We start from the raw sequence: 26,043 nt of genomic DNA on the forward strand, positions 1-26,043 counted from the left end.
TGTGTGTGTGTGTGTGTGTATATATGTGTGTGTGTGTGTATATATGTGTGTGTGTGTGTGTGTGTGTGTGTGTATGTATGTATGTATGTATGTATGTATGTGTGTGTATATTTGTATATGTGTATATACACACACACACACACACACACACTGGTTTGAGTGTGTCAGCTGGTTGCCAGGGCAGCCCCTATGCTGCACTATAAAGCATGTGTGTCTGGGTGTGGATGAGGCTTTCGCCCATAAAGCTGTCCTTAAGGAACGCGCACACCCAGCCGGCAGTGTTTACAGGACTCTGCCAAGAAGACACTGAAGGGAACAGCAGCACTTCAAACAGAAGAAGAGCTCGTTCTCCTCTGTGTGTGAACTTGTCTAAAGAAAGTGTCTAAATGGATGCAGCAGACGGTCTCTGGCAGGAGTCGCTAATAGGCGGACCACGGTCCGAGTCCTGACCCAGACGCTGTATTATGCGGACCTGAACCCATAAACTATGGAGAATTGTTTCATTTCGGCAGGGTGGTCCTATTTTAATTGACGTATTGTTTCTTATTGCTACGGTACCTTTAGCACCCCGGGGAAGCTCACAGACCACTCACATGCGTTGTAAATATCACGTGACGCTTCTCAACCAATCAGATCTGTGCGTCACGATGAGCACCGAGACTCGAGAGTGACGCACACACAGGGAAGAGACGAGGAGAGAAACAGCAGTCAGAGAAGAAAGTGAGTCAGAGGGAAGTTATTCCACATGACGTGACTCTAAAAAGAGGAAACTCGCAGTAAATGTTGTTGAAATCTGACCGAACTGGACTTTATTTGATCTGATGTTCAGTAAATGGTGGTGAAATCTGACCGAACTGGACTTTATTTGATCTGATGTTCAGTAAATGGTGGTGAAATCTGACCGAACTGGACTTTATTTGATCTGATGTTCAGTAAATGTTGGTGAAATCTGACCGAACTGGACTTTATTTGATCTGATGTTCAGTAAATGTTGGTGAAATCTGACTGAACTGGACTTTATTTGATCTGATGTTCAGTAAATGGTGGTGAAATCTGACCGAACTGGACTTTATTTGATCTGATGTTCAGTAAATGGTGGTGAAATCTGACCGAACTGGACTTTATTTGATCTGATGTTCAGTAAATGGTGGTGAAATCTGACTGAACTGGACTTTATTTGATCTGATGTTCAGTAAATGGTGGTGAAATCTGACTGAACTGGACTTTATTTGATCTGATGTTCAGTAAATGGTGGTGAAATCTGACTGAACTGGACTTTATTTGATCTGATGTTCAGTAAATGTTGTTGAAATCTGACCGAACTGGACTTTATTTGATCTGATGTTCAGTAAATGTTGTTGAAATCTGACTGAACTGGACTTTATTTGATCTGATGTTCAGTTTGACTGTATAAGATGTTGATATTTCTACTCGGCTACTTCAGTAAACAGTATATGGCACTGAGTCATGATGCCAGTTAGACATTATGATGTTCTGGACCTTCGCTTGAGGAAATTTTCTTTAACTGGACCTTATTGAATTTTAATTAAAGACCCCTGGTCTTTAGGGTCCAGAGAGTCTCTGAAGCTCTATCACACCTGGATTAGGTTTACCAGCAGGGGTTCTGTAATGCAACAAACCCCTCCCCTAACTTTACAGTACGCCTCAGCGTTGCGTGTGGGTACGTCAGATACCACAGTTTCCACAGTTTGCTGGGAGGAAGTGAAATTTTGTGTGCTTGTTTAACTGAAAACACTAGAGAAGCGTTTGATGTGGACTCAACAGTGTAGGAGACCACCTGTCACATCTAACCAGCGTGTGTTCATTATTGTCCACATCATCGGTAGCTAACTATAAGTAATGGGTACCATTAATAAGAAATAAGTCTACCTTTATAAAGAATTTGTGATAGTGTGTTAAATTTGGCTTATTAATGGTTATTAATTAGGTTATAAACGTTCCACAAAACATTAATAAATAAAAAGGCTTGCCAGATTGCAGAACGTGCTGTAGATGTTTTTATGTAGAACCTTGTTGAAAAGGGTTCTATACGGCACCCAAAAAGGGTTCTTTTATTGTTTATAAGCTTGACATAACCCAAAAAATATGGTTCTTCAAGGGTTCTTTAGTAAAGGGAAAAAAATTTGCATGAATAAAGGGTTCTTCACATCATGAAAGGGTTTCTCAGATTGATGAAGAACGTGCTATAGATGTTTTTATGTAGAACCTTGTTGAAAAGGGTTCTATATGGCACCCAAAAGGGTTCTATTGCTACAAGCTGGACACCGTAACAAGAGAAGAGCCTTTTTCGAGTGCTATACTGAATCTTTTCTCAAAAAAGACTCTTTATAGAACCATGACGCTCAATAGAATCATGATGCAAGGGTTCGTTCAGTGTTCATGGTTCTTTTATAGAACCATTTTCGGTCCCAGTTTATATTAAGTGACTCTAATAACTGTTACATGTGAACAATATATGCATCACCAATGTAACTACTATTGAATTAGTCACTGTTACAGAAGATCTTCTATAATTACACCTGTATCAGCTTCAGTTTGGCCTCATGTAATTACACGAGTGCATCTTAATAGTTGTAACAGCCTATTCTCTCCCATGTAGTTACACAGGTGTAATAACAATGTAATTATATTCATAATCAGACTGGAACAGCAGTTTTAGAAGTTTTTTCCAGCAGTAAAAGTGTGTAATAACTTGCGTTAAGACATTTCTTACACTGTGTCTGCCAGCATTTATGTCGCTGGTGCTGTCACACTGTAAATACAGCAGGTAGAGCAGATGCCCCTTATATTAATGTCATAGAAGTTACATTTTAAGTCTTGCGTTACCCCAAAGCAACGTCTTTATTACCACTGTCCACTTATTTTACAGTGCAACTAACACTTCACTACAGGAAAGTTCCTGTGTGGAAGACACACGTGTGTAATTATAATTAGCCAAACTGAATTTGATACACGTGTAATTACATAGGCGGTACTTCTGGAGTACATCTGTAACATCGGCAGTCATTAGTAGTTACGTTGTTTTTGGATGTTATTCATGTGTAACTACAGTTATTAGAGACACTTAATCTAAAGTGGGACCTAATTTTCTTTACTTGAAGAACCACCTTTTTCTAAGAGTGTAGCTTATGTTAGTCTAGAAATGGTGAAAATATGTTTCTCTGATGAATATCGTGTTGGTAGGTCGTCCACTGAGGAGAAAACACTGCTTGAGTTAAAGTCGAGACGCCCAAGGTAAAATATTCCTCCAGTAAAAGTAGAAGTTCCTCCCTTTAGACCTCCACTTGAGTAAAAGTACTAAAGTATTTACCTTCAAATGTACTTAAGTATAAAGTAAAAGTACTAAAAGAGTAATTCTGGCTCTGATGTCCTGTTATCATTTTTATAACCAGACTGGCTTCATGAACTCATTTCAGGTGAAAGTCCTCCAGCGTCTCTCTTGGTAAACCAGTCTTTTAATAGAACGTCATTAATTAGTGACGCTGACGTCTATTAAAATGATCAGAAGCACAAAACACTGAAGGTAAACAGTTTCCATCAGGGAGAACCGAGTGGCTCTGAAATCACTTTTACACACAAGCAAAGTTTCAGTTTCAGATTTATTTACAACTTAGTTCCAAGTTTAAGTTGAATAAAAACTGGCTTTAAACTCAGGATCACAGATGAGCTCCTTTACTATGTTGATCTGTAGGCGTCTGTTCATAAACATAAACCAGCCCAAACTCATTTACTATGAAATGAAATGGTGTTTGTAGAAATTCAGAAAAAAGCCGCGTCAGTCTCGACTGCATATGTGGACATATTTCTATATTGAGCTCTATTTACACAAAGTTAGGTTAGTTCATCATTTATGTTGAACAGACTCTCCCAAAGTTTTACGCTGCTGCGCTGACGTTGAACCGCGTGCTGCACTGGGTCGGTATGACCAACAGGTCAAAACCAGCTCTAAACAAAGTGACCGCTGGGCCCTGATTGGTGCTCTGGCTTTGCGCTTCTTTCGTTTTGACATGTTACGTTTTTATACACACAGAAACCAAAAGGAACGACAGATTTCTCAAAATGTAGGAGGAAAAATACTAAAGGACAGAAACTAATTACATTTACTCAGTTACTCAGTTACTGTCCACCACTGGTCAGCTCATTCTCTTATCTAGAGGCAGCCTCTCTTACTCGTCCAACACAAAACCATGAAACATGGTCTCACAGGCAAAGTTGGCTTTAATAGGACAGGAACATTTTGAGCGACATGCAAAATGACCACTTGCAGACCGTTTCTGACCTTTAAGTGAAAACAAAGCTACATGGTATAGCAGCCCCTGAGGAGACCCTGTGTACTTGCTGCTCTTAGCTTCATACTGAAGTATTACATGAAAAGGAACGGTAGGAATCCACTGTATCTCCTGCTGAGCGGCGCAGAAAGAGCGCGCAGGTTAGCGTTCAGCTGGATAAACATTTGTCTGTCACGGAAGCCGTGATTAAAAACCCGCTCAAAGGAGGGCAGATAGACGCCGGAGATGAGACTCTGAGAGCCGTGGTGGTTTTAGTCAGAGATGGTGTTTAGCTTAGCCAGTCCTACTTTTAGCCAGTTTTACTCTGCTCACAGAGTGAGACCCTGTCAGTAGAGTGCAGAGTGTCTGAGACTCAAACGCTGCAAGACTCACACCTCAGAACACCACATCTGCCGCTAGCGCGGAACTTCTCGGTACTTCTCGGTACTTCTCGGTACTTCTCGGTACTTTTCGGTACTTTTCAGTACTTCTCGGTACTTTTCTGTACTTCTCGGTACTTTTCGGTACTTTTCGGTACTTCTCAGTACTTTTCGGTACTTCTCAGTACTTCTTGGTACTTTTCGGTACTTTTCAGTACTTTTCACTGACGCCCTGAAGTCGGTTAGCTTTAAACTATAGGAATGGTGACTGGTTGAGTAGTCAAGTACTTTTCTTCAAAATCATGCGTAAGAACATATAATAACATGATGGATTAATTGGTAGAACTGACTAATTAATTGATGACCCACAGGGTCAGGAATTAGCACGGCTGTTGCGCTGGTTATCAGAAAAAGAAAACATTTAGAAAATGTGAATTTTGTGCATTTAATGCATGATTATGTAATCATACATATCCCTAACTTTTTATTATTAAATATTTTGCATAAATATTTTTGGTTTTCAGTTACTTTTTGGCAAAAATTGTCAATAATAATATTAATAACAATTAAGTAATTTTATTGTTAATTGTCTTGCTAATTGATGGATAACCCAAAGGCTAATGCCATAGAGACAGCCCTACATAGTAGTCCAGCTGTAATAGGTCTATAGAAAGGAGCGCTGGCACGCTGTGAGCGTCGAGCTGGAGGAAGAGGAGGGCGAGAGGGCAGTGTGCTGGAGAACAATGCGGCCTGCAGTGTGTGCGCAGCGTGAGAAACACGAGGCCTTTGGAAAGTGCTCACATTTTCAGAAGCTCAGGCACACGAACAAAACGGGCAAAATGGCTTCATTCATACTGCAGCTAAAAGCCAGGAGTTGAAAATGAATTCCACCTCCACACTGAGCGCCGTCTCTGTTCCCTCGGGGATTCGTCATCTCCGCTCCAGCGCTGGGAAATGATGCCGATTTCTTTTGTGCCTGAAGTAGAGATGGCACCAGTGGAGAGAGGAGAGACCTCCGTTTCTATTGAGACCCGCCCATCGGCTGATTATCCATCTAATATTTCTTCTTTAACGACTGTTCATCTTTAAAATTCCAGCTGAAGACGTCACATCACGGCGTGAACGAGGGCTGATGCAGGAGTGGATCACGTCCATTCTGGACGTACATACACTCTGAGAGCTCCGTCACAGACGGCTGTTACATCCAGTTGTTTCATATACGCTGCTTGATGTTTGAGACGTTGTTTTCCTTTATGTCCCATGTCAAACACAAGGCCCGTGGGCCAGATCAGGCCTGTGCACTATCCAATACGGCCTTCACAATTATTTAATTTTTCCATTAATATTTACCCGTTTCACATTTAGCAGCACTACATTTCCCAGCATGCACTGCAACGTAGCTTCCGCTGATGCCCCACTCCCCCAGTAACAGAGTCTATAGGACAGCAGTTTTCTACCCAGTTCCACACGTCATATCACCAAACACACCAGTAGAATGAGGCGGCGGGCCAGTAGAGATATAAAGAGATGCCCAGCTTGGGCGGATGACCTTGCCACCTGATCTGGGGCCACACCAAAAATAGCAATTTCAGGGCAAGGGTCAACTTCTCTGTTGCAGACATGTGAAAATGTCTCAAAGATCGAAAACCAAAATTCCATCAACTTCGGGCATTCCCAAAACATATGAAACAAGTTAGCTGGGGTCTGGTGGCACCGAGGGCAGGTTGGATTTACATCGCAAGCTTGCTCCCAGAGAGATGGAGCCTATGGAGTGATTTAAATTGAAGCCATCCATGTCTATATGGATGGATATAGCGCATATAGAGGATGAATGTATCCTCATGACGGCCGATTGCCAGAATTCCTCTGAGAGCTCATAACCGAAATCCTTGCTCCAAGCTGCCCTGATGAGATCGAGTGTTGGGTGTGCGGTCATCTGAATGTCGTAGTGCAGTCTGCTCACCACTCCCTTTCGACATGCGTCACTTTCTAACCATTCAGCTATCACACTATTATGCGGGAGCGATGGAAAAGAGGGAAAATTCTTCGCGAATCTGCAAATATCGGAAGAAATGTGAGCCAGGAATATTGTACTCTCTACCTAATTGCTCAAAGGACATAAACACACCATGACATTTTCTATTATTGGTCCTTTTTACATTATGTCCCTTTTTTTGTGCGAAACATATTTTTAAAAGCCGTTCATGTCCGTTTGGCACAAGTAGGGTGTTGTGAGTGAAAGTAGGCCCAATAAATAAATAAATAAATAAGTAAATAAATAAATAAATATCGACCACGTTGCCATCATCGCTATATATAAAACTCAGACTCGCTTCTTTTGGGTGGTAAATAAAATGACTGTATTTTTATTGTAGACATGGTGACCCCTGGTCCCGCTCGCCGCCCCTGTAAAGACGTTGTAGTCGTTAAGTTCATAATGAAGTTTTTCGCATCAAAACAGTGACTTTTCTTCCATTTCAGCCTTTGAGAGAACTTTTTTTGGGGGGGGTGTGAATCTTTAAAAGTGGCACCGCTGCTGCTTTTTCTCTCTGTTCTGACTTATTAAACCTCAGTCCTCAAACGCGCTGATGACCAGCTGCACTTTCCGCTTTAAACTAGCTGAGAGTTTGTGCTGTGTCACCCGGATCATCAGATAAAGTTTGTTTTCGTCTCTCTGTTGATGCGATCTGAGCTGGCCTGACAGATCTGCTGTCTCCTTTCCTTTCCTGGCCCGGTTTAGGTGCCGATCAGACGAGTTTAAGCGCGTGTTCCTTCAGCTTCGAACACCCGATGTGTTTGCTGTCTGACCGGCTGGGCTGCCTTCCTTTACCTCAGGCTGATGGCATTTGTGTCATCCGGAATATTCTGTGAATCTGAGAAGAAAGTAAAAGCTCGTTGATGTAGATCAGCCCCACAGCCCCACAGCCGGGTTTGTGTTTCTGGAAAAAAATACTGGAAGAAGCTTTGATGGCGCATTACTTCATCTGACCGTAAGACTGCGTGTTGTGGTGCATGTTTACCAGGAAACTGCGAGCGAATCGGAGGGGTTTGGTGAAGTGAGCTGGAATGTGACCCGGCCTGTTCATGCTTTGCTGTGCCGTCATGACTGAGCCTCTTCACATGAAGATCGGCTTTTGTCTCACTTACTCAAGACCAGATTTTACACTTGCAGTGTAGATGAATGTGCAGCTGTGGGCAGAAGATGTCAAATTACACGTTTTGTTGATATTTTCACTTAAAAAAAAAAAAAAAAAAAGTTCAGAGAACTTATTTATTTACGTTTCCAGCATTTAGCAGACGCTCTTATCCAGAGCGACTTACAAGAAGAGCTTCATCTGTCTAGAGAAAGTATCTTTGCTAGTTACTAATAGCTTAGAGAGAAAGACGGTCCTGAGCTCAGATACTGCTAGAAAGAAAAAGTGACTGTAGATACAGAGAGAAAAAGAAAGAGTTGAACACAGAACTCTGTGCCATTCAATGCAATGCAATACAATAAACTACAATAAAATACAATAAACTACAATACACAGTTCAATACAATAAATAAAATAAGTGCAGCTTATAGTTCAGTGCTCATTTAAGTGTTTAAAGAGACGTGTCTTCAGTCCTCGTTTGAAGACAGCAAGAGACTCTGCTGTTCAGACAGCCAGTGGGAGTTCATTCCCCCACTTGGGCGCCAGTACGGAGAACATTCTCGACGCTTGTCTTCCACGCGCCTTGAAGGATGGCGAGTCAAGCCGAGCTGCACTCGAAGGGCTCGTGGTTCAGTTCGAGATTTATGGCATCTTTGCCCTTTTTTGTTCAATTTCTAATCATTTGCTGAGTTTAACATATTAAGATAATAACAATAACAAGAAAGGGATTAACAAAAATGTAATTAACCTTAATAATTATTAACGAGGTTACAGTTTGTTACTTGTTACTATGTAGACAATATATCGGCATCACCTCGTATCCCCAAAACGCTGACTTTACAGGAGAAAGGAAAATCATGTTTTACTTCTAATGAAAGTCAATGGAACCAGAATTTTTTCCCCCCCAAGTCATTTTGGGCCAATTTTTTTGGTCCATTCTTCATGAAATGTGCATACAGTGTAAAAGGTAACAGGTACTTTAAAATTATGCAAAAAAAAAAAAAAAAAAACGACATAAATAGAGTTGAAATTTTCTTCCGACAGCAGTTCTTCCAACTCTATCCTGCTCATAAATTATATTCCCCAGAATTAAAAGTATAAACGATCACAAATAATAAAAAAAGCTAAACTATTTACACTGTAAGGATATTTTACCTGAATTGCACAAGGAGTTTTGCACTTGAAGTACATGGGAAGGGATGAATTGACAGTAACAATATTGGAATACATTACATTCAGCAAATAAACAGTAACTGTGCATTAAAATTAAGACGTGTTTTCTGGTGAGGACATGTTAACGTACAGAAAGCCAACATAAACATGACATTTGACCCCAATACTTTTGCACACGACTGCAATACTGTACAAAAGTTTTAAACACCTAAATAAGTTGTTTAAACTTTTAATCTTGTCTAAGTGTTTTTGCTCTACAGCATTAGAGTAAATACAAATAAATACAGTGAAAAGCAACAAGAGTAGCTGATCTTGTGAGCTGGTTAGAACACAGGGATGGTTTCTGATTTTACTTCACACATCACATCAGGATTGATTAGATAAAGCAGGTATTGAAGGATAGCTTGAATTAAGACTGCGCTTCCATCCATCCATCCATTTTCTAAGCCGCTTCTCCGTCAGGGTCGCGGGGGATGCTGGAGCCTATCCCAGCGGTCTTTGGGCGGAAGGCAGGATACACCCTGGACAGGTCGCCAGTCCATCGCAGGCAGACAGACAGAAAAAGACAGCCACTCACACCCAGGGGCAATTTAGCATGTCCAATTGGCCTGACTGCATGTCTTTGGACTGTGGGAGGAAACCGGAGAACCCGGAGGAAACCCACGCAGACACGGGGAGAACATGCAAACTACACACAGAGAGGACCCCAATCACCCGGCCGGGGAATCGAACCCAGGCCCCCCTCGCTGTGAGGCGACAGCGTGACCCACCACGCCACCGTGCCGCCCAATACTGTGCTCCCTCGAGTCGAAACTCAGAAATGCCTAAAAGCAAAGTATTGACACTCATTAGGTCACTTAGTGTATTAATATTGTGAGTGTTTATTGTGATGTGATGTGTATGCCAGTAAATGCTTACTACCTTGTTAAGTGGATTTCTAATTCTAAATTTCTCTGGTGCAGAAAACGTTTGTGCCGTACTGTGTGTCGCTGTTGTTGGGCAAAACCTCGTATCTCCAAAGTGGTCACTTTACAGGAGAAGGGAAAAAAAACCTGCTTTACTTTTAATGCAAGTCAATGGAACCAGAATTGTTTCCTCATAAAATTTAGAGAGTGTAAAGGGCAATAGGCATTTTCAAAATATGTCAAAAATGGAGACGCGAGGTTTTGTTATATAGCGGGGCGTAGGCGCAGTTCTTCTAGGGATTAGGCTTGTCACCAAACCAGAAACGGATACCGGGTGTAGTGTCACGGAGCTCCATACCAGACGATACTGTGGCAGAGACGCTAAGGACACTCCTCATATCGGAAATGTTTATTGAATTGAGCACATTATTGCTGCCAAATTAGCACGTCTGAATGTTGAAACTCTTCAAATATCAAATAAACAAGTATTTAAAATTTTACACTTGATGTTTGAAGGGAGATGAAAAAGCAGTGCATGTGTAACTAACTGTGTAACAGTGCCCTGTAAAACTGACTCATAATGGATTATACCTTTTAATATCGACGTCCTCTAAAAGCATAAGACTCACTTTATGAATAGAACTCTCCACCTGTGTGCTGGATGTAATCGGTCAGGACCCAAACTGGGCGTATATATATATATATATATATATATATATATATATATATATATATATATATATATGTGTGTGTGTGTGTGTGTGTGTGTGTGTGTGTGTGTGTATAATATGATATTGCTGTTGTGGGAAGAAAACTTATCTCCACAGTGGTCACTTTACAGGAGAAAGAAAAATAGCTTTACGTTTAATGTAAGTCAGTGGAACCAGCCATGTTTACAAGCCATTCTGGTCCATTCATCGTGAAATTTACACAGGTGCGACTTCATCGCCGCAACTTTTTAGTGTCTAACAGTCTCTCGTTGCAGATTTAATGTTCAGGGAACCAACTACGGTTCTTAAAACTGCGAATAAGTCTGTTCGTCTCTAAATGTTCGTCTCGATTCCCTGTCTTTGCCTTTTCGTAGCTACTAGCCAGGTGAGACACTCTGCGTTGCTAAGTGACCTGCAGTCTGGGGAAAAGGGACCTGGACGGGAATCATACTATACGCAAATTGTGTCGCACCAAACTAAAATATTTTGGAAACGACAAAAATGAGAAGCCATATTACGTCTCCGCCCCGTTTTCCGACCTGTTGTACTTGCTCGATGGTCCTCTGGTTGGCAGCAAGTGACGTCAGAACTCTCGCCCAACTCTAAAGCGAATTGCAAGCTGTATTGCTGCACTGCTCAAGTCTCGTACTCCGAATGATAGAAATGGTTTTATCAGTTATATATTTAGAAAATTTCTTCAATAACAGAGGATCCAGCATGCAAAAAATACGACACGCGTCACTCAGCAGAAAAGCCATAAAGAGGCTCTTCAAACGCAGTCGATTTATCTCCACAAAGGTCAGAACTGTCCAGCCTGTGGTCTTCTCTGTGCTGCTTTTTGGATGTGAAAGCTGGACAGTAAACAAGCAAGACAGGAAAAATATGGATGCCTTTGAACTTTGGTGCTGGCGAAGGGTTTTGGACGTCGCTTGGACGGAGAAGAAAGTAAAGGAATGTATCCTCGACCAAATCAACTCTCGTTCTAAGCCCAGATAACCGAGGCTCTTATTTTCGACACGTTCTGAGAAGAACTAATTCACTGGGGAAAAAAACATTGTACTTGGATGAGTTGAGGGGTAAAGAGCAAGACAGCGATTAGCTACAAGATAAGATGGATGGAGGCAGTCGGAGGAATCTTGAACTAGAAGCCTGAGGACCCAAACACAAGACAGGATGTTCTGGAGAATCACTGACCATATAGCCGTAATGTCATATCGTATATGAGGTTATGTTTTTGCCATATTGCCCACTCTTAGTATCACCACAGTCTCGAGCCAAACGTTTTGAAGGTGAGCTGACTCACTTTTTGGCAGACCGATCACTGACCCAAAGCAAATGCCTTTGTTTGAGGCTACTCTAAGTTCAAAGGAGGTCCCGTGAGTAGTGAGTGTAATGCAGTGTTATCAACACTGACAGTTCAGCATCAACAGTTTTAGACTTGGTAGGAGACGATTTAAGGCCTGGCCCTGTGTAGCCTTGAACTAACGCTGGACATCGCTACCTGAGGGCCAGCGTTTGGCCCTATTACTATCGTCTTGTTTGACAGGGCTGTTGCAACACCCTGATAATGAACATGCTGACAACATAAGAGAGACACCCTTTGTGTTATGGCAACATGAGAAGTCTCCATCGTTCGCTCGGTCATCAGTTTATGTAACAGTGAACTTGTGGGAGGCGTGGACTGTTGAAGTGATTGTTCAGCTGACAATGTATTTTCCTCTTTAGGGGGCAGTCGTGGGCTGGAGGTTAGGCCAGGTGACATGCCCTTGAGCAAGGAGCTGTGGATGGGGCTGCCAGCTGTTTTTAATCTATGAAAAGTGCTATAAAAATAATCATCATAATAATCATCATCAAAATGAACAGAATCTTTGCATTTGTTGGATTACATTCTTTACATTTCCAAAAAGGCAATAGTGTTCAGAATTCACGTCAGTTACTGATCTGTCTAGTGCTGTATGCTAGAAAGCCGACTGCTCTTGGGTTGTTTTTGGCTGTCGTCCACATCAAGATACCAAGAGAGAGAGACAGAGAGAGAGAGAGACAGAGAGAGACAGAGAGAGACAGAGAGAGACAGAGAGACAGAGAGAGAGACAGAGAGACAGAGAGAGAGAGAGAGAGACAGAGAGAGAGAGAGAGAGACAGAGAGAGAGACAGAGAGAGAGAGAGACAGAGAGAGAGAGACAGAGAGACGGACAGAGAGAGAGAATGAGAGACAGAGAGACGGACAGAGAGAGAGAATGAGAGACAGAGAGACGGACAGAGAGAGAGAATGAGAGACAGAGAGACGGACAGAGAGAGAGAATGAGAGACAGAGAGACGGACAGAGAGAGAGAATGAGAGACAGAGAGACGGACAGAGAGAGAATGAGAGACAGAGAGACGGACAGAGAGAGAATGAGAGAGACGGACAGAGAGAGAATGAGAGAGAATGAGAGAGACGGACAGAGAGAGAATGAGAGAGAATGAGAGAGACGGACAGAGAGAGAATGAGAGAGACGGACAGAGAGAGAATGAGAGAGACGGACAGAGAGAGAATGAGAGAGACGGACAGAGAGAGAATGAGAGAGACGGACAGAGAGAGAATGAGAGAGACGGACAGAGAGACGGACAGAGAGAGAATGAGAGAGACGGACAGAGAGAGAATGAGAGAGACGGACAGAGAGAGAATGAGAGAGACGGACAGAGAGAGAATGAGAGAGACGGACAGAGAGAGAATGAGAGAGACGGACAGAGAGAGAATGAGAGAGACGGACAGAGAGAGAATGAGAGAGACGGACAGAGAGAGAATGAGAGAGACGGACAGAGAGAGAATGAAGGAGAATGAGAGAGACGGACAGAGAGAGAATGAGAGAGACGGACAGAGAGAGAATGAGAGACTGAGAGACGGACAGAGAGAGAATGAGAGAGACGGACAGAGAGAGAATGAGAGAGACGGACAGAGAGAGAATGAGAGAGACGGACAGAGAGAGAATGAGAGAGAATGAGAGAGACGGACAGAGAGAGAATGAGAGAGACGGACAGAGAGAGAATGAGAGACTGAGAGACGGACAGAGAGAGAATGAGAGAGACGGACAGAGAGAGAATGAGAGAGACGGACAGAGAGAGAATGAGAGACTGAGAGACGGACAGAGAGAGAATGAGAGAGACGGACAGAGAGAGAATGAGAGAGACGGACAGAGAGAGAATGAGAGAGAATGAGAGAGACGGACAGAGAGAGAATGAGAGAGACGGACAGAGAGAGAATGAGAGACTGAGAGACGGACAGAGAGAGAATGAGAGAGACGGACAGAGAGAGAATGAGAGAGACGGACAGAGAGAGAATGAGAGACAGAGACGGACAGAGAGAGAATGAGAGAGACGGACAGAGAGAGAATGAGAGACAGAGACGGACAGAGAGAGAATGAGAGACAGAGACGGACAGAGAGAGAATGAGAGACAGAGACGGACAGAGAGAGAATGAGAGACAGAGACGGACAGAGAGAGAATGAGAGAGACGGACAGAGAGAGAATGAGAGACTGAGAGACGGACAGAGAGAGAATGAGAGAGACGGACAGAGAGAGAATGAGAGAGACGGACAGAGAGAGAATGAGAGACAGAGACGGACAGAGAGAGAATGAGAGACAGAGACGGACAGAGAGAGAATGAGAGAGACGGACAGAGAGAGAATGAGAGAGACGGACAGAGAGAGAATGAGAGAGACGGACAGAGAGAGAATGAGAGAGACGGACAGAGAGAGAATGAAGGAGAATGAGAGAGACGGACAGAGAGAATGAGAGAGACGGACAGAGAGAGAATGAGAGACTGAGAGACGGACAGAGAGAGAATGAGAGAGACGGACAGAGAGAGAATGAGAGAGACGGACAGAGAGAGAATGAGAGAGACGGACAGAGAGAGAATGAGAGAGAATGAGAGAGACGGACAGAGAGAGAATGAGAGAGACGGACAGAGAGAGAATGAGAGACTGAGAGACGGACAGAGAGAGAATGAGAGAGACGGACAGAGAGAGAATGAGAGAGACGGACAGAGAGAGAATGAGAGAGAATGAGAGAGACGGACAGAGAGAGAATGAGAGAGACGGACAGAGAGAGAATGAGAGACTGAGAGACGGACAGAGAGAGAATGAGAGAGACGGACAGAGAGAGAATGAGAGAGACGGACAGAGAGAGAATGAGAGACTGAGAGACGGACAGAGAGAGAATGAGAGACAGAGACGGACAGAGAGAGAATGAGAGACTGAGAGACGGACAGAGAGAGAATGAGAGAGAGAGAGAGAGAGAGAGAGAATGATGGAAAGAGACAGAGAGAGAATGAGAGAGAGAGAGAATGATGGAAAGAGACAGAGAGAGAGAGAGAGAGAGAGAGAGACAGAGAGAGAATGTGATTTGTGGTGTAATGCAGAGTAAGAGGGGAGGAAATAAGAGAAGGGAACTGTTGGCAGCTTTACAACAATTTTAGTGTCCAGCTAGACATTGTTTATTTATTTATTGTCTTCTTATTGCTTTTCTTCTGTCAGGACATGCCTTGATCTCATCTTTGGTATGCGGTTTGTGTGTCTTGGAGGCCGTCAGGAAACATAGTGTCAATGTGTTATCACCTTCATCGCTAACTAAACACGCACTCACTCTTATGACGGCAAGTCCGCAGGGAAATGAGTCATGAAGTGTGGCTTTGAGTTGCTGTAGAAGTTCTGACCGCTCCAGATTCATTGTACTGTGTTTTCAGCCAGATACTGATAGTTCTGCACTAGAGCTGCGAGTTATATCCATAACTTTAAGACACTCCAGCCGAAGTAACAAATCTAACCACCTGCTGTGAACATGCCTGCTCACCTGCTGCAGCAGTTCTGCAGGAACCTCTAAAGCAAGGTTCCATTTCTAGCCTTTCAAAAAATACTTCCACTTTCAAGATGCATCATCAGTCTTGAAACCAGGCAAATCGCCTTCTGATGATGCATCTTGAAAGTGGAAGTATTTTTTGAAAGGCTAGAAATGGAGGCTGTTTATTTTTTTCATGAGCTGGCTGAATTTTACTGATGGATGGAGGTTGGATGGGGTGGATAATGAATAGATAGATGGATAGATTGCTGGACAGATGCTAGATGGGTGTATTGTTTGCCTGATGGAGGAATCGTTTGTTGGATGGATGGATTATTTGTTGGATGCATAGATGGATGGATGGATCGTTTGTTGGACGGATGGATGGATGGATCGTTTGTTGGACGGATGGATGGATGGATCGTTTGTTGGACGGATGGATGGATGGATCGTTTGTTGGACGGATGGATGGATCGTTTGTTGGACGGATGGATGGATGGATCGTTTGTTGGACGGATGGATGGATGGATGGATGGATGGATGGATGGATGGAATGTTTGTTTGCTGGATGAGGAATCGGTTGTTGATAGATCGTTTGTTGGACGGATGGATAGAATGTTTGTTTGCTGGATGGATGGATCGTTTGTTTGCTGGATGGATGGATCGTTTGTTTGTTGGATGGATGGATCGTTTGTTGGACGGATGGATGGATGGATCGTTTGTTGGACGGATGGATGGATGGATCGTTTGTTGGACGGATGGATGGATGGATCGTTTGTTGGACGGATGGATGGATGGAATGTTTGTTTTCTGGATGGAGGAATCATTTGTTGGACGGATGGATGGAGGAATCGTTTGTTTGCTGCATGGAGGAATCGTTTGTTGGATGGATGGATGGTTTGTTGGACGGATGGATGGATGGATGGTTTGTTGGACGGATGGATGGATGGATGGTTTGTTGGACGGATGGATGGATGGATCGTTTGTTGGACGGATGGATGGATGGAATGTTTGTTTGCTGGATGGAGGAATCGTTTGTTGGATGGATGGTTTGTTGGACGGATGGATGGATGGATGGTTTGTTGGACGGATGGATGGATGGATGGTTTCTTGGACGGATGGATGGATGGATCGTTTGTTGGATGGACGGATGGATGGATGGATGGTTTGTTGGACGGATGGATGGATGGATGGTTTGTTGGACGGATGAATGAAGTGGCCTGAGGTAGTTTAAAGCACAGTGAGTATAAACTCAACTAGCATTAGCAGCAGTGTTTACAGTCCAAAGTGTGCAGTGACGCTTTCATTACAGTAGCAGGTTATGATACCGCACAGTGTGGGGTTACGGCACAGCGTGCATCAACAAAAGAGGTCATATAGTGATTCAGCACAGTTCAGTCAGCAGGAGATCAGTACCATCTCTGCAGTAAGGAGACTCGATGTAGAGCCTCTAACAAAGAAACAAGACTTGACTGTGAATCGAGGTCAGTGCTAGTATCCCGAACACCAGCTAGCACTACAGCTGTGTTTATAAGCCTCTCGATCAGTGGCTAGCGGGGAGGATTTGTTAAGAGCAGTGGGGATTCCCAGTGTTTGTATGATGTTTTTGTGTAATGCATGATGGGTATTGTGCGAGTATGTTAGGCGCTGTTGTCATGTGACGATATAAAATTGTGAGTTCTCTCCGGCTGATGAAGGTGAGGTATACGGTGCTGCACTATAGGATAGTAGATAGCATAAAAAATGAAATGATAGTTTTACGCCAGAGTTCCCCTTTAATCTCTTTCATTAACCCCACCCGTTTCACTGTCCTCACAGATCATGATCGAGTTTTGTCCAGGTGGAGCCGTGGACGCCAACATGCTAGGTAAACCCCTCTCTATTTTCTCTTCAAAAGCCACTTTGTTCTTATTTCTTCACGTTTATTGAGCCTCACCATCTCTCCTTTTGCTTCTCATGACTGTTGGTAACCTGCTCATGAGCTCCTGGACAGGATATTGCTTTTTTCCCCCCCTTTTTCCCACAGGTTTGATGAAAGTTTGACCTCATTTGCCCTGGGATTGGTTTTGTTTTTCGAGCTTGGGGTGAAAAACCGTGCAGTACTTTTCTAGTACGGCTGCCAGTACTGTTACCTTAAACGCTGCCTCATCCAGTAGCTGCTGAATCCCTGCTGACATGAGTTTTTTATAATGGGCTCTCTGCCCTGTTGACTTTCATGATAACGTTCATGGTCCATACAGTTTCATGGTAACGTTAGAATTTATGAGGAGCCTTAACATGGCAAAGCAAATGTTCCTTGGTTTTTTTATTGATTAGAAATAGTTTGGAAAGTTTCAAAATAGATACTTTCCAGTCCATTTGGTCCATGTACAGAAATTAATGTGCGAGAAACGGTCCAATTTAAATGGGTTTTTTCTAACGTCACCATCATACTTCACTGTAGTCATGCGTCACTCTGTATTCCACTTCATGTCCGTATTAGGAGCTCCGGGTCTAAGCTCCATTTCTCTATGGCCACAATAAATAGGGTTTTGGAAAAATTGCCTCTATCGCCCCCTGTGTTAAAAATGTGAGAACTTGCTGAACTTCTCTGGAATATCATTGGATCCTCCCAATAACAAAGTCGTTAAAAACCTATAATAATGCATAAAAAAATAATTTACAGGCTAAGGCGACTGAACTGGTCCTCTGACGAGCTGTGCTACCTTATCAAAACCTTCTACCATAGCGTGTAATTAAATAAAACCTCTTAGGATAATTTGATAGACTAAAACTCCAATACCACCAGGTGTTAAAACCGCGAGGCTGAGTTTAGCTGACCTGTCGGGTCTGTGAAACAGCAAATATAAGCTAATATTACTCAGCTGACAAGCGGAAATGGAGGAACTTCCTTATATCACGCCTTTCAACCCTCCATGAAGCTGAAGTCAGCTTCATTTTAGTTCGCTGCATGTTCACATCTTCCCATTCCATCTTAAATGATGCAGAATATCCAGTGATATTCGAGAGAACGTTCACAGGACAAAGTGTAACGGGTTCTGAACATTTTTTATTTAACACAGGGGGCGCTAGAGGCCATTTTTCAAAAACCCTATTCATTCTGGTCATAGAAAAAATAAGCCTAGAGCCCGGAGTTCCTAATATGGGCATAAGAACATTGCGCTGACTACACGGTGTCGACGCCTCTACAGTGGTCTATTAAGTCTGCAGCAGTTTAGCGGTTTAAAGATTGTATACCGCAAACCTTAAATGCAAATTTTCACCTCTTCCCTTCTCTGACCCATTATTGTTTACTCTGTTTGGCTCTACGTCGCTAAAAAATGAAAATAAAATAAAACTAAAAAATGAAGTGAAGAAATCTATAACAATATATAAAATGCCAGACTATCAACTCTGTGGGACCACCGGTGGCTCCAAACCGCACCTGGTCATGTTCTCCATAACGTTCATACTCCATAAGCTCCATTCAGAAGCTGGGCGTCGTGTGAGGCTGTAGCTCTTCTCTCCAGTCTAATAGACGGTGACGTCATTTTAAACCCTTATAATAAAAGAAGCTGAACTTTGTTTTTCTACTGAAAGTCGAGCCGTTTTTCCCCAAATCTGGGCTCTAAACTATAAACAGACGGCGTCTCTTCAGCGATCTGCTCTGGAAACATCACTTTTAGAAAATAACACAGATTTTTGGCTTTCAGCAGTAAATTGTAAGCATGTAGTGATATGTGGAGATCAGAAAACAAACGTTCTGTTCATTTGAGGGGAGTTTTTAAAAATAAATAATTAAAATAAAAATGTGCTTTTATTTCATGCAGGCACTGAATAATTAGCCTTATGATTTAGTCACGAAAATTCAGATGGACAAACCAAAATATACCCTGGATGATATAACCCTGGTTAATGTCAGTCAAATGTTTTGACTGTGTTTCACTATCATGGGAAAACTACCGTATATCTAACACAAGCTCTAGATCAGCCTGTGTTAGATGTCAGGTGCTGCCTCCCCAGCAGTTAAAGGTTAAAGATCCTTTAGGTTCAGTAGGTAAACACTGTGGGTGGTTTGAACAATCCAGCTTGGGGCAATAAGCTCCCACGTTGACTCTTTGTGACCCTTTTAGTGACCCTGGCTTCGCCGTTCTGTTTTTCTCTCAGAGTTGGACAGAGGTTTGACGGAGAAGCAGATCCAGGTGGTCTGCTGGCAGATGTTGGAAGCTCTGGTTTATCTGCATGGCAAGAAGATCATCCACAGAGATCTAAAGGCAGGAAACATCCTCCTCACGCTGGACGGAGACATCAAGCTAGGTGTGTGTGTGTAGCTGGGAGAAAGATTGGGAGGTTTGTGCATCACTGGGTCATCACTGGATTTCATTTTCAGAGAGGAGTCGGTTTATTAACAGCATTCATTGAAAGGCTTCAAACTGACCACTGCCACTGTTTGGAGTGTGTTTTTGACCTCGTTGTTTTGTTGAACATGTTAGCGTTTCTTGCCCAGAACATTTTGGCCTTAGTATATAGTTTATTATGTTACTGGTATGTGACATTTCCTATAAACGCTCATTTATTTTGTTCCTAGTAGAGGTGGGCAATATGACGATATTATATCATTGTGATAAATTACATCCCAATATGCTTTTCTGAGCATATCGTTTATATCATCAGTACTTAAACACTGATAAAGGATGTATAATTTGGATTAAGTGCAGTTCAATGAGATCTTGAATAAAAATAATCGTTTTTATAGGTTTTTACATTAAATACTTTAAACACAACGTCACTACTTCTCATTTGTCTGTTCCAACTTATTTAAGTCAGGAAAATATTTAAATATTTAAATATTTAAATTGTGGCATTGCATACTGTGACAGTGCCTTCCAGTATATTAATATTACATTTTTGCTGTATTGCCCACTCCTGGTTCAAAGGTTTAATAATAAAAAAAAAAAAATAATTATAAAACAGAGTTTTGGGCTTAAAATCCGATTGGCTGAGCTACAATCGGATCGCAACAACTGAATTGAATATCACTGCGCCACGGCACAAAAACCCCCTTGTGCTTTTAACGGAATATTCTTTGACACTCATGCTACTCGCATGGACAGTCATGGGCTGGAGGTCAGGGAATGGGCCCTGTGACCAGAAGGTCGCTGGTTCGATCCCCAGCGTCGACAGTCCGTGATTGAGCTGTCCTTGAGCAAGACGCCTAACCCCCAACTGCTCCCCGGGCGCTGCGGATTGGGCTGCCCACCGCTCCGGGCAAGTGTGCTCACTGCCCCCTAGTGTGTGTGTGCTCACTAGTGTGTATGTGGTGTTTCACTTCACGGATGGGTTAAACGTAGAGTTGAAATTTCCCCATTGTGGGACTAATAAGGGTCAATTTTAATCTTAATGGACCACCGAGTATATTGATGAAGAGCGAACCTGTTTTTTCGTTCAAACTGAGGGGCTGACAACTTAACTAGAAATAGACTGGTGAGCTAGCCAACAGCCTAAATCACAGGCTTGAATTAAAGTATATAGTACTTTGAATTTCTACGTAGTGCACTATGTAGGGAGCAGGGAGCCATTTGAGATTCAGCCCAAGGATGAACAGAGGAGCGTCGCCAGATTGGTGCCAAAGATGACTCGCGGAGGTAATTTGGTGACTAAAACATGTCCATGTTTTAAGCCATTAATGCAGTGAATCACCCACATGCATGCACACTAGGGGGCAGTGAGCACACTTGCATGGAGCGGTGGGCAGCCCTATCCACGGTGCCTGGGGAGCAGTTGGGGGTTAGGTGTCTTGCTCAAGGACACCTCAATCACGTGCTGTCGGCTCTGGGGATCGAACCGGCGACCTTCCGGTCACAGGGCTGGTTACCTAACCTCCAGCCCACGACTGCCCCCAATCGAGTAGCCCAAGCGTGTTGAAAAAGAATTCAAAGAGCGCTCAGAACCTGATGAAGGACGTGTCTTCTGGGGATGTGCGTGACTCATTTCCTGTTATCATGTCTTTAACAGTATTACATTGATTTTTGAGACCTAAACATTGAGCTGGACCTTCTTTCTGAGCCTTTATGTGCGTGGGGTCTAAAACGTGACCCGACGCCTCTGACTAAATGATTATTTCAGGCTTTACAGGAAAACCTACACACGTCATATTTTAGTCCTGACTCATTAAAGCTGTTTCTTTCCATATTAGACGAAAAAAATCTTACATGCGGCTTCAAGGCCAACTTTATCAAAGCGGCCCCTGGACTCTTACCTTATTAAGTAAGAGGAAGAGGATACAGTTACAGCCCAGCATGGCTGCATTGTGTGTCCAGTAATGGTTTTGTGAAATGTCAAGCCAAGAGGAACAGAACTTGGTTCTGTTCCCCGTTACATCACTCAGAATGCCTCATCACTTTCCAGCCTTTAGACAACTCGAAACAGCCAAGCGATTTACTGCTTTGCAGTGACACCCTTTTGCAGAAGGAAAGAGCTGCTCCTACAGTTTAATTAATCAATGCATTGAGTGAATTAGGCATGCAGTTCAGTTGATAATTGGTGGGCCTGTGTTACTTGTTATCTATGTTAGGCTTGTAGCTCCAGTACCAAAATACGCAAGCACACTTAAGAAGCTCTTATCTAGAGCGACTTACAATTTTACATGTTTTACACAGGTAGGCCAAGGTAGTGTTAGGAGTCTTGCCCAAGGACTGATTGGTGTAGTGTAGGATGCTTAGCCAGGCAGGGATTGAACCCCAGTCTACAGCATAGAGGGCAGAGGTGTTACCCACCACACTTCACCAAACATGTCCAGGATGATCGACTGCATTTGGAATATGTTTAAACCTCATATGCCAAACCCAAACGATCATCTAATTCAGCAATCAATATTATTTTGTTTTTCTTTTAATATTAGCCCGTTTCACAATGAGCTGCACTACAAGCCCCAGCATGCACTGCAATGTAACTTGTGCTGACAGCAGTTTTCTACCCAGTTCCACACGTCATATCACCAAACACACCAGCTGCGTTTCAGCTGCAGCTCAACCAACATAAACACCATTAACACCATAAACACACAGCCGCTCAGAAACTGATTAAGAATGAATGAACTTGCAGCAGAAAAGATGTCCGGTGTCCAGATCAGGCACACAGGTAGGGTTAAAAGACCTTCATCCTGGGGACGTTGTGCTAATGTAGCCTAAATATTATCAGGAATTCACGTGTAACATTTGAAGATTTTTACAAGTGCCTACATTGTGCTGTTGAGGTTTTGCCGTATTAAACCATAGACGCTCTCTGGCCCTCAGATTTGTTGACATTTTTTAATATGGCCCTTTTAGTGGTTGAAGTAAAGGGCCTATATCATCGAAAACTGCTTTTTCCTCGCTTTGTTTGAAATAAGAGTTTGATGTAGTGTGTAAACTTAGTTGTAAAGCACGTCTCTCTCCAGTCCATTCAGTCCGAAAAGCTGCAAAATCAGCCCATTCTGAATTAGGCGTTTCTGCGATGTCACAAACACCAACGCATTTCATTATATAACCACATGTTCAGTCTACAGACGTTTAGTCCTACCCACTAAAGCTGTAAGGGCTGCTTTTTAATTAGGCACAGAAACAAAAACAGCCTGTTTAATTCCAAGTGATAAAGAGAGGTTGGAAAATGGTCATGCAAAAAAGGATTGACTGTTTTTGATATATGATATTGGCCCTTTATGGTGTCTGGGTAGTTGTAAATGATTCTAAATGAGGCCTACTTCCTCTTTAGCATCTGTCCGTATGATATTTGGTCTATTTCTGTATTATATTTAACTCCTTTTTTGAATTATTGGTTTTTACTGTAATCTGAGAAACGTGTAACATTTTGCTGACAGAAATCTGCCCTTTGCCTTTTTTGTAAAGTGAATCTGGTGTCAGTTTACCTCCTTGGTTTGTTGTGTTATTGCCTAGAAGTTCCCTTCTGTAAAAATGCCACTAAGTGTTGTGGAAGTGTCACCAAGCTCAAGTCGTACTTTTTCTCCGATTATCATTACAGCGGATTTTGGCGTGTCTGCAAAAAACACCAAAACTCTACAAAGAAGAGACTCTTTCATTGGAACTCCATATTGGTAAGTCCACTCACCCACCCACATGGCTAGTTTTGAGCATTACCAGTGGTTTCTGTGATCACTAAATGAGATGCTTGGAAGAGACTGAGGGTTTATGTTTCCAACGTTCATTTATCATCAGGAAAGAGATGATTTACGTACACTACATTTCCAAAAGTCCTCACTCACCCATCCAAATCAGTGAATCCAGGTGTTCCAGTCACTTCCATGGCCACAGGTGTATAAAGCCGAGCCCCTAGGCCTGCAGACTGCTTCTACAGACATTAGTGAAAGAATGGGTCGCTCTCAGGAGCTCAGTGAATTCCAGCGTGGTACCGTGATCGGACGCCGCCTGTGCAGCAAGTCCAGTCGTGAAATTTCCTCACTACTAAATATTCCACAGTCAACTGTCAGTGGGATTATAACAAAGTGGAAGCGATTGGGAACGACAGCAACTCAGCCACGAAGAGGTCAGCCATGTAAAATGACAGAGCGGGGTCAGCGGATGCTGAGGGGCATAGAGAGCAGAGGTCACTGACTTTCTGCAGAGTCAATCACTACAGACCTCCAAACTTCATGATGCCTTCAGATCATCTCAAGAACAGCGTAGAGAGCTTCATGGAATGGGTTTCCATGGCCAAGCAGCTGCATCCAAACCTTATGTCACTAAGACCATTGTAAAGCCGCCACTGGACTCTAGAGCAGTGGAGACGTGTTCTCTGGAGTGACCAATCACGCTTCTCCATCTGGAAATCTGATGGATGGCTCTGGGTGTGGCAGTTGCCAGGAGACGGTACTTGTCTGACTGCATTGTGCCGAGTGTAAAGTTTGGTGGAGGGGGGATCATGGTGTGGGGCTGTTTTTCAGGAGGTGGGCTCGGCCCCTTAGTTCCAGTGAAAGGAGCTCTTAATGCTGTTTCTGAAACAGGCATTTAGTTGCACGTTCACATGATGTTTAAACTCCATCGAAGAGCATTTACCAATAGAATGGGTATGGAATGAGTTGGAGTGATCCAGTACTGATCATCCAACATCAGCACTAGACCTCACTAATGCTCAGTCAGATCCTCACAGCAGTGTTCCAGTCTAATGTAAAGCCTCCACAGATGAGTAGAGGCTGTTACTGCAGCAAAGGGAAACAAACTCCCTTCACTTCTGAAGAAACACTGGATAAGCAGGTGTCTACAAACTTTTGGACATATAGTGCTGGTTTCCCAGGCAGGGATTAAGCTTAGTCTTGGACTGAATTGCAGTGCCAACAGTGAGTCACCACTGGAAATAATTTTTAGTCTAGAATTAGACTTAAGCTAGGCTAATTACACAGTAAGAGAAACAGCCTGTTTAATTGTTAGGGATAAAGAGAGGTTGGAAAATGGTCATGTATAAATAAATTGTGACCGTTTTAGGACATAAAACCACACAAACATGTAGGAAATGCCCCCTTTCATAGCTCCGTACAGGCTGGACGCTAATTGTAGAGGTGTGTCCGTCAGTCAAAGATCAAATGCAGACTAGCCCATGGCCGTCAGTGCAGAATGCGCTCATTGAACTCCTGACATACTCGTGTCTTGTCACTCCTCTGATAATGATTGACTTGAGATCTTGTGCAAAGCCACGTGGCTCAGGGCCTTCACTCCCATCCGCTGTGGCGACACTGCCACCTGATACACTGCAGCAGTTAACCTGCCTATTTAAATAACGAAAAACTCATAGAAGTGAAGCATGATATGACGAGTCTTTCAAGGCTGCAGTTAAACCAATGGTTTGGCAAAAAAGTGGGTTTTGACACTTGGCCTACAAATATGGACAGAAACATGATTCACAGCTCAAAAAGTAGTAGCTACATCTCGAAGGCTCAATCTTTTCCATACCTTTTAGTTTATTTACACAGATGTCAGTATATTGTACAGTGTCCAGCATATAAACAAGTCTTGTTTGCGATCACGACCTTTTCAGCTCCTTGGGACCACCGCACTTCTTCATATTCTTCATAACTTTCCTGTTTCCTGAGCTACATTCAGAAGGTGGGCGTTGTAATGGGCTGTGTCTTCTTTCCAGTCAAATGGGTGGTGATGTCATTTTAATACAATTCAATAAAAAATGAAATAAATCTATAAATATAAAAAATAAAATTACATAAAAATGTAATAAAAGAAGCTGAACTCAGTTTGTTTTTCTACTGAAAGTCGACCCATTTTTCCCCACATCTGACAGGCAGGCAGACAGGCAGGCAGACAGGCAGGCAGACAGGCAGGCAGACAGGCAGGCAGACAGGCAGGCAGACAGGCAGGCAGGCAGACAGGCAGGCAGGCAGACAGGCAGGCAGGCAGACAGACAGACAGGCAGACAGACAGGCAGGCAGACAGGCACTTTATTGATCACGAGGGAAACTATTAACAGACGGCGTCTCTTCAGTGATCTGCTCTGTAAACATTACTTTTAGAAAATAACACAAAGAGCGTCGGAGATTTTTGGCTTTTAGCAGTAAACTGTAAGCATATAGCAACATATGTAGATCATTAAACACACGTTCTGTTAATTTGAGGGGAACTTTTACCAAAAAAAATACAAATAAATCAATTAAAAATG

General features: G+C 43.0%; 1 protein-coding gene across 1 annotated transcript in view; it reads left to right on the top strand.

The window, feature by feature from the left end:
• The window catches only part of stk10 (serine/threonine kinase 10), a 108,831-nt gene that overhangs the window by 27,019 nt on the left and 55,769 nt on the right, over positions 1-26,043 (top strand). The window contains exons 3-5 of the mRNA XM_037546126.1: positions 17,224-17,272; positions 19,552-19,701; positions 23,404-23,476. Of these exons, the coding sequence (XP_037402023.1) occupies positions 17,224-17,272; positions 19,552-19,701; positions 23,404-23,476 (272 nt within the window). The remainder of the gene's footprint in view (positions 1-17,223; positions 17,273-19,551; positions 19,702-23,403; positions 23,477-26,043) is intronic.

The sequence above is a fragment of the Pygocentrus nattereri genome, chromosome 16 (assembly GCF_015220715.1).
Source record: "Pygocentrus nattereri isolate fPygNat1 chromosome 16, fPygNat1.pri, whole genome shotgun sequence".
In the NCBI taxonomy this organism is placed as follows: domain Eukaryota; kingdom Metazoa; phylum Chordata; class Actinopteri; order Characiformes; family Serrasalmidae; genus Pygocentrus; species Pygocentrus nattereri.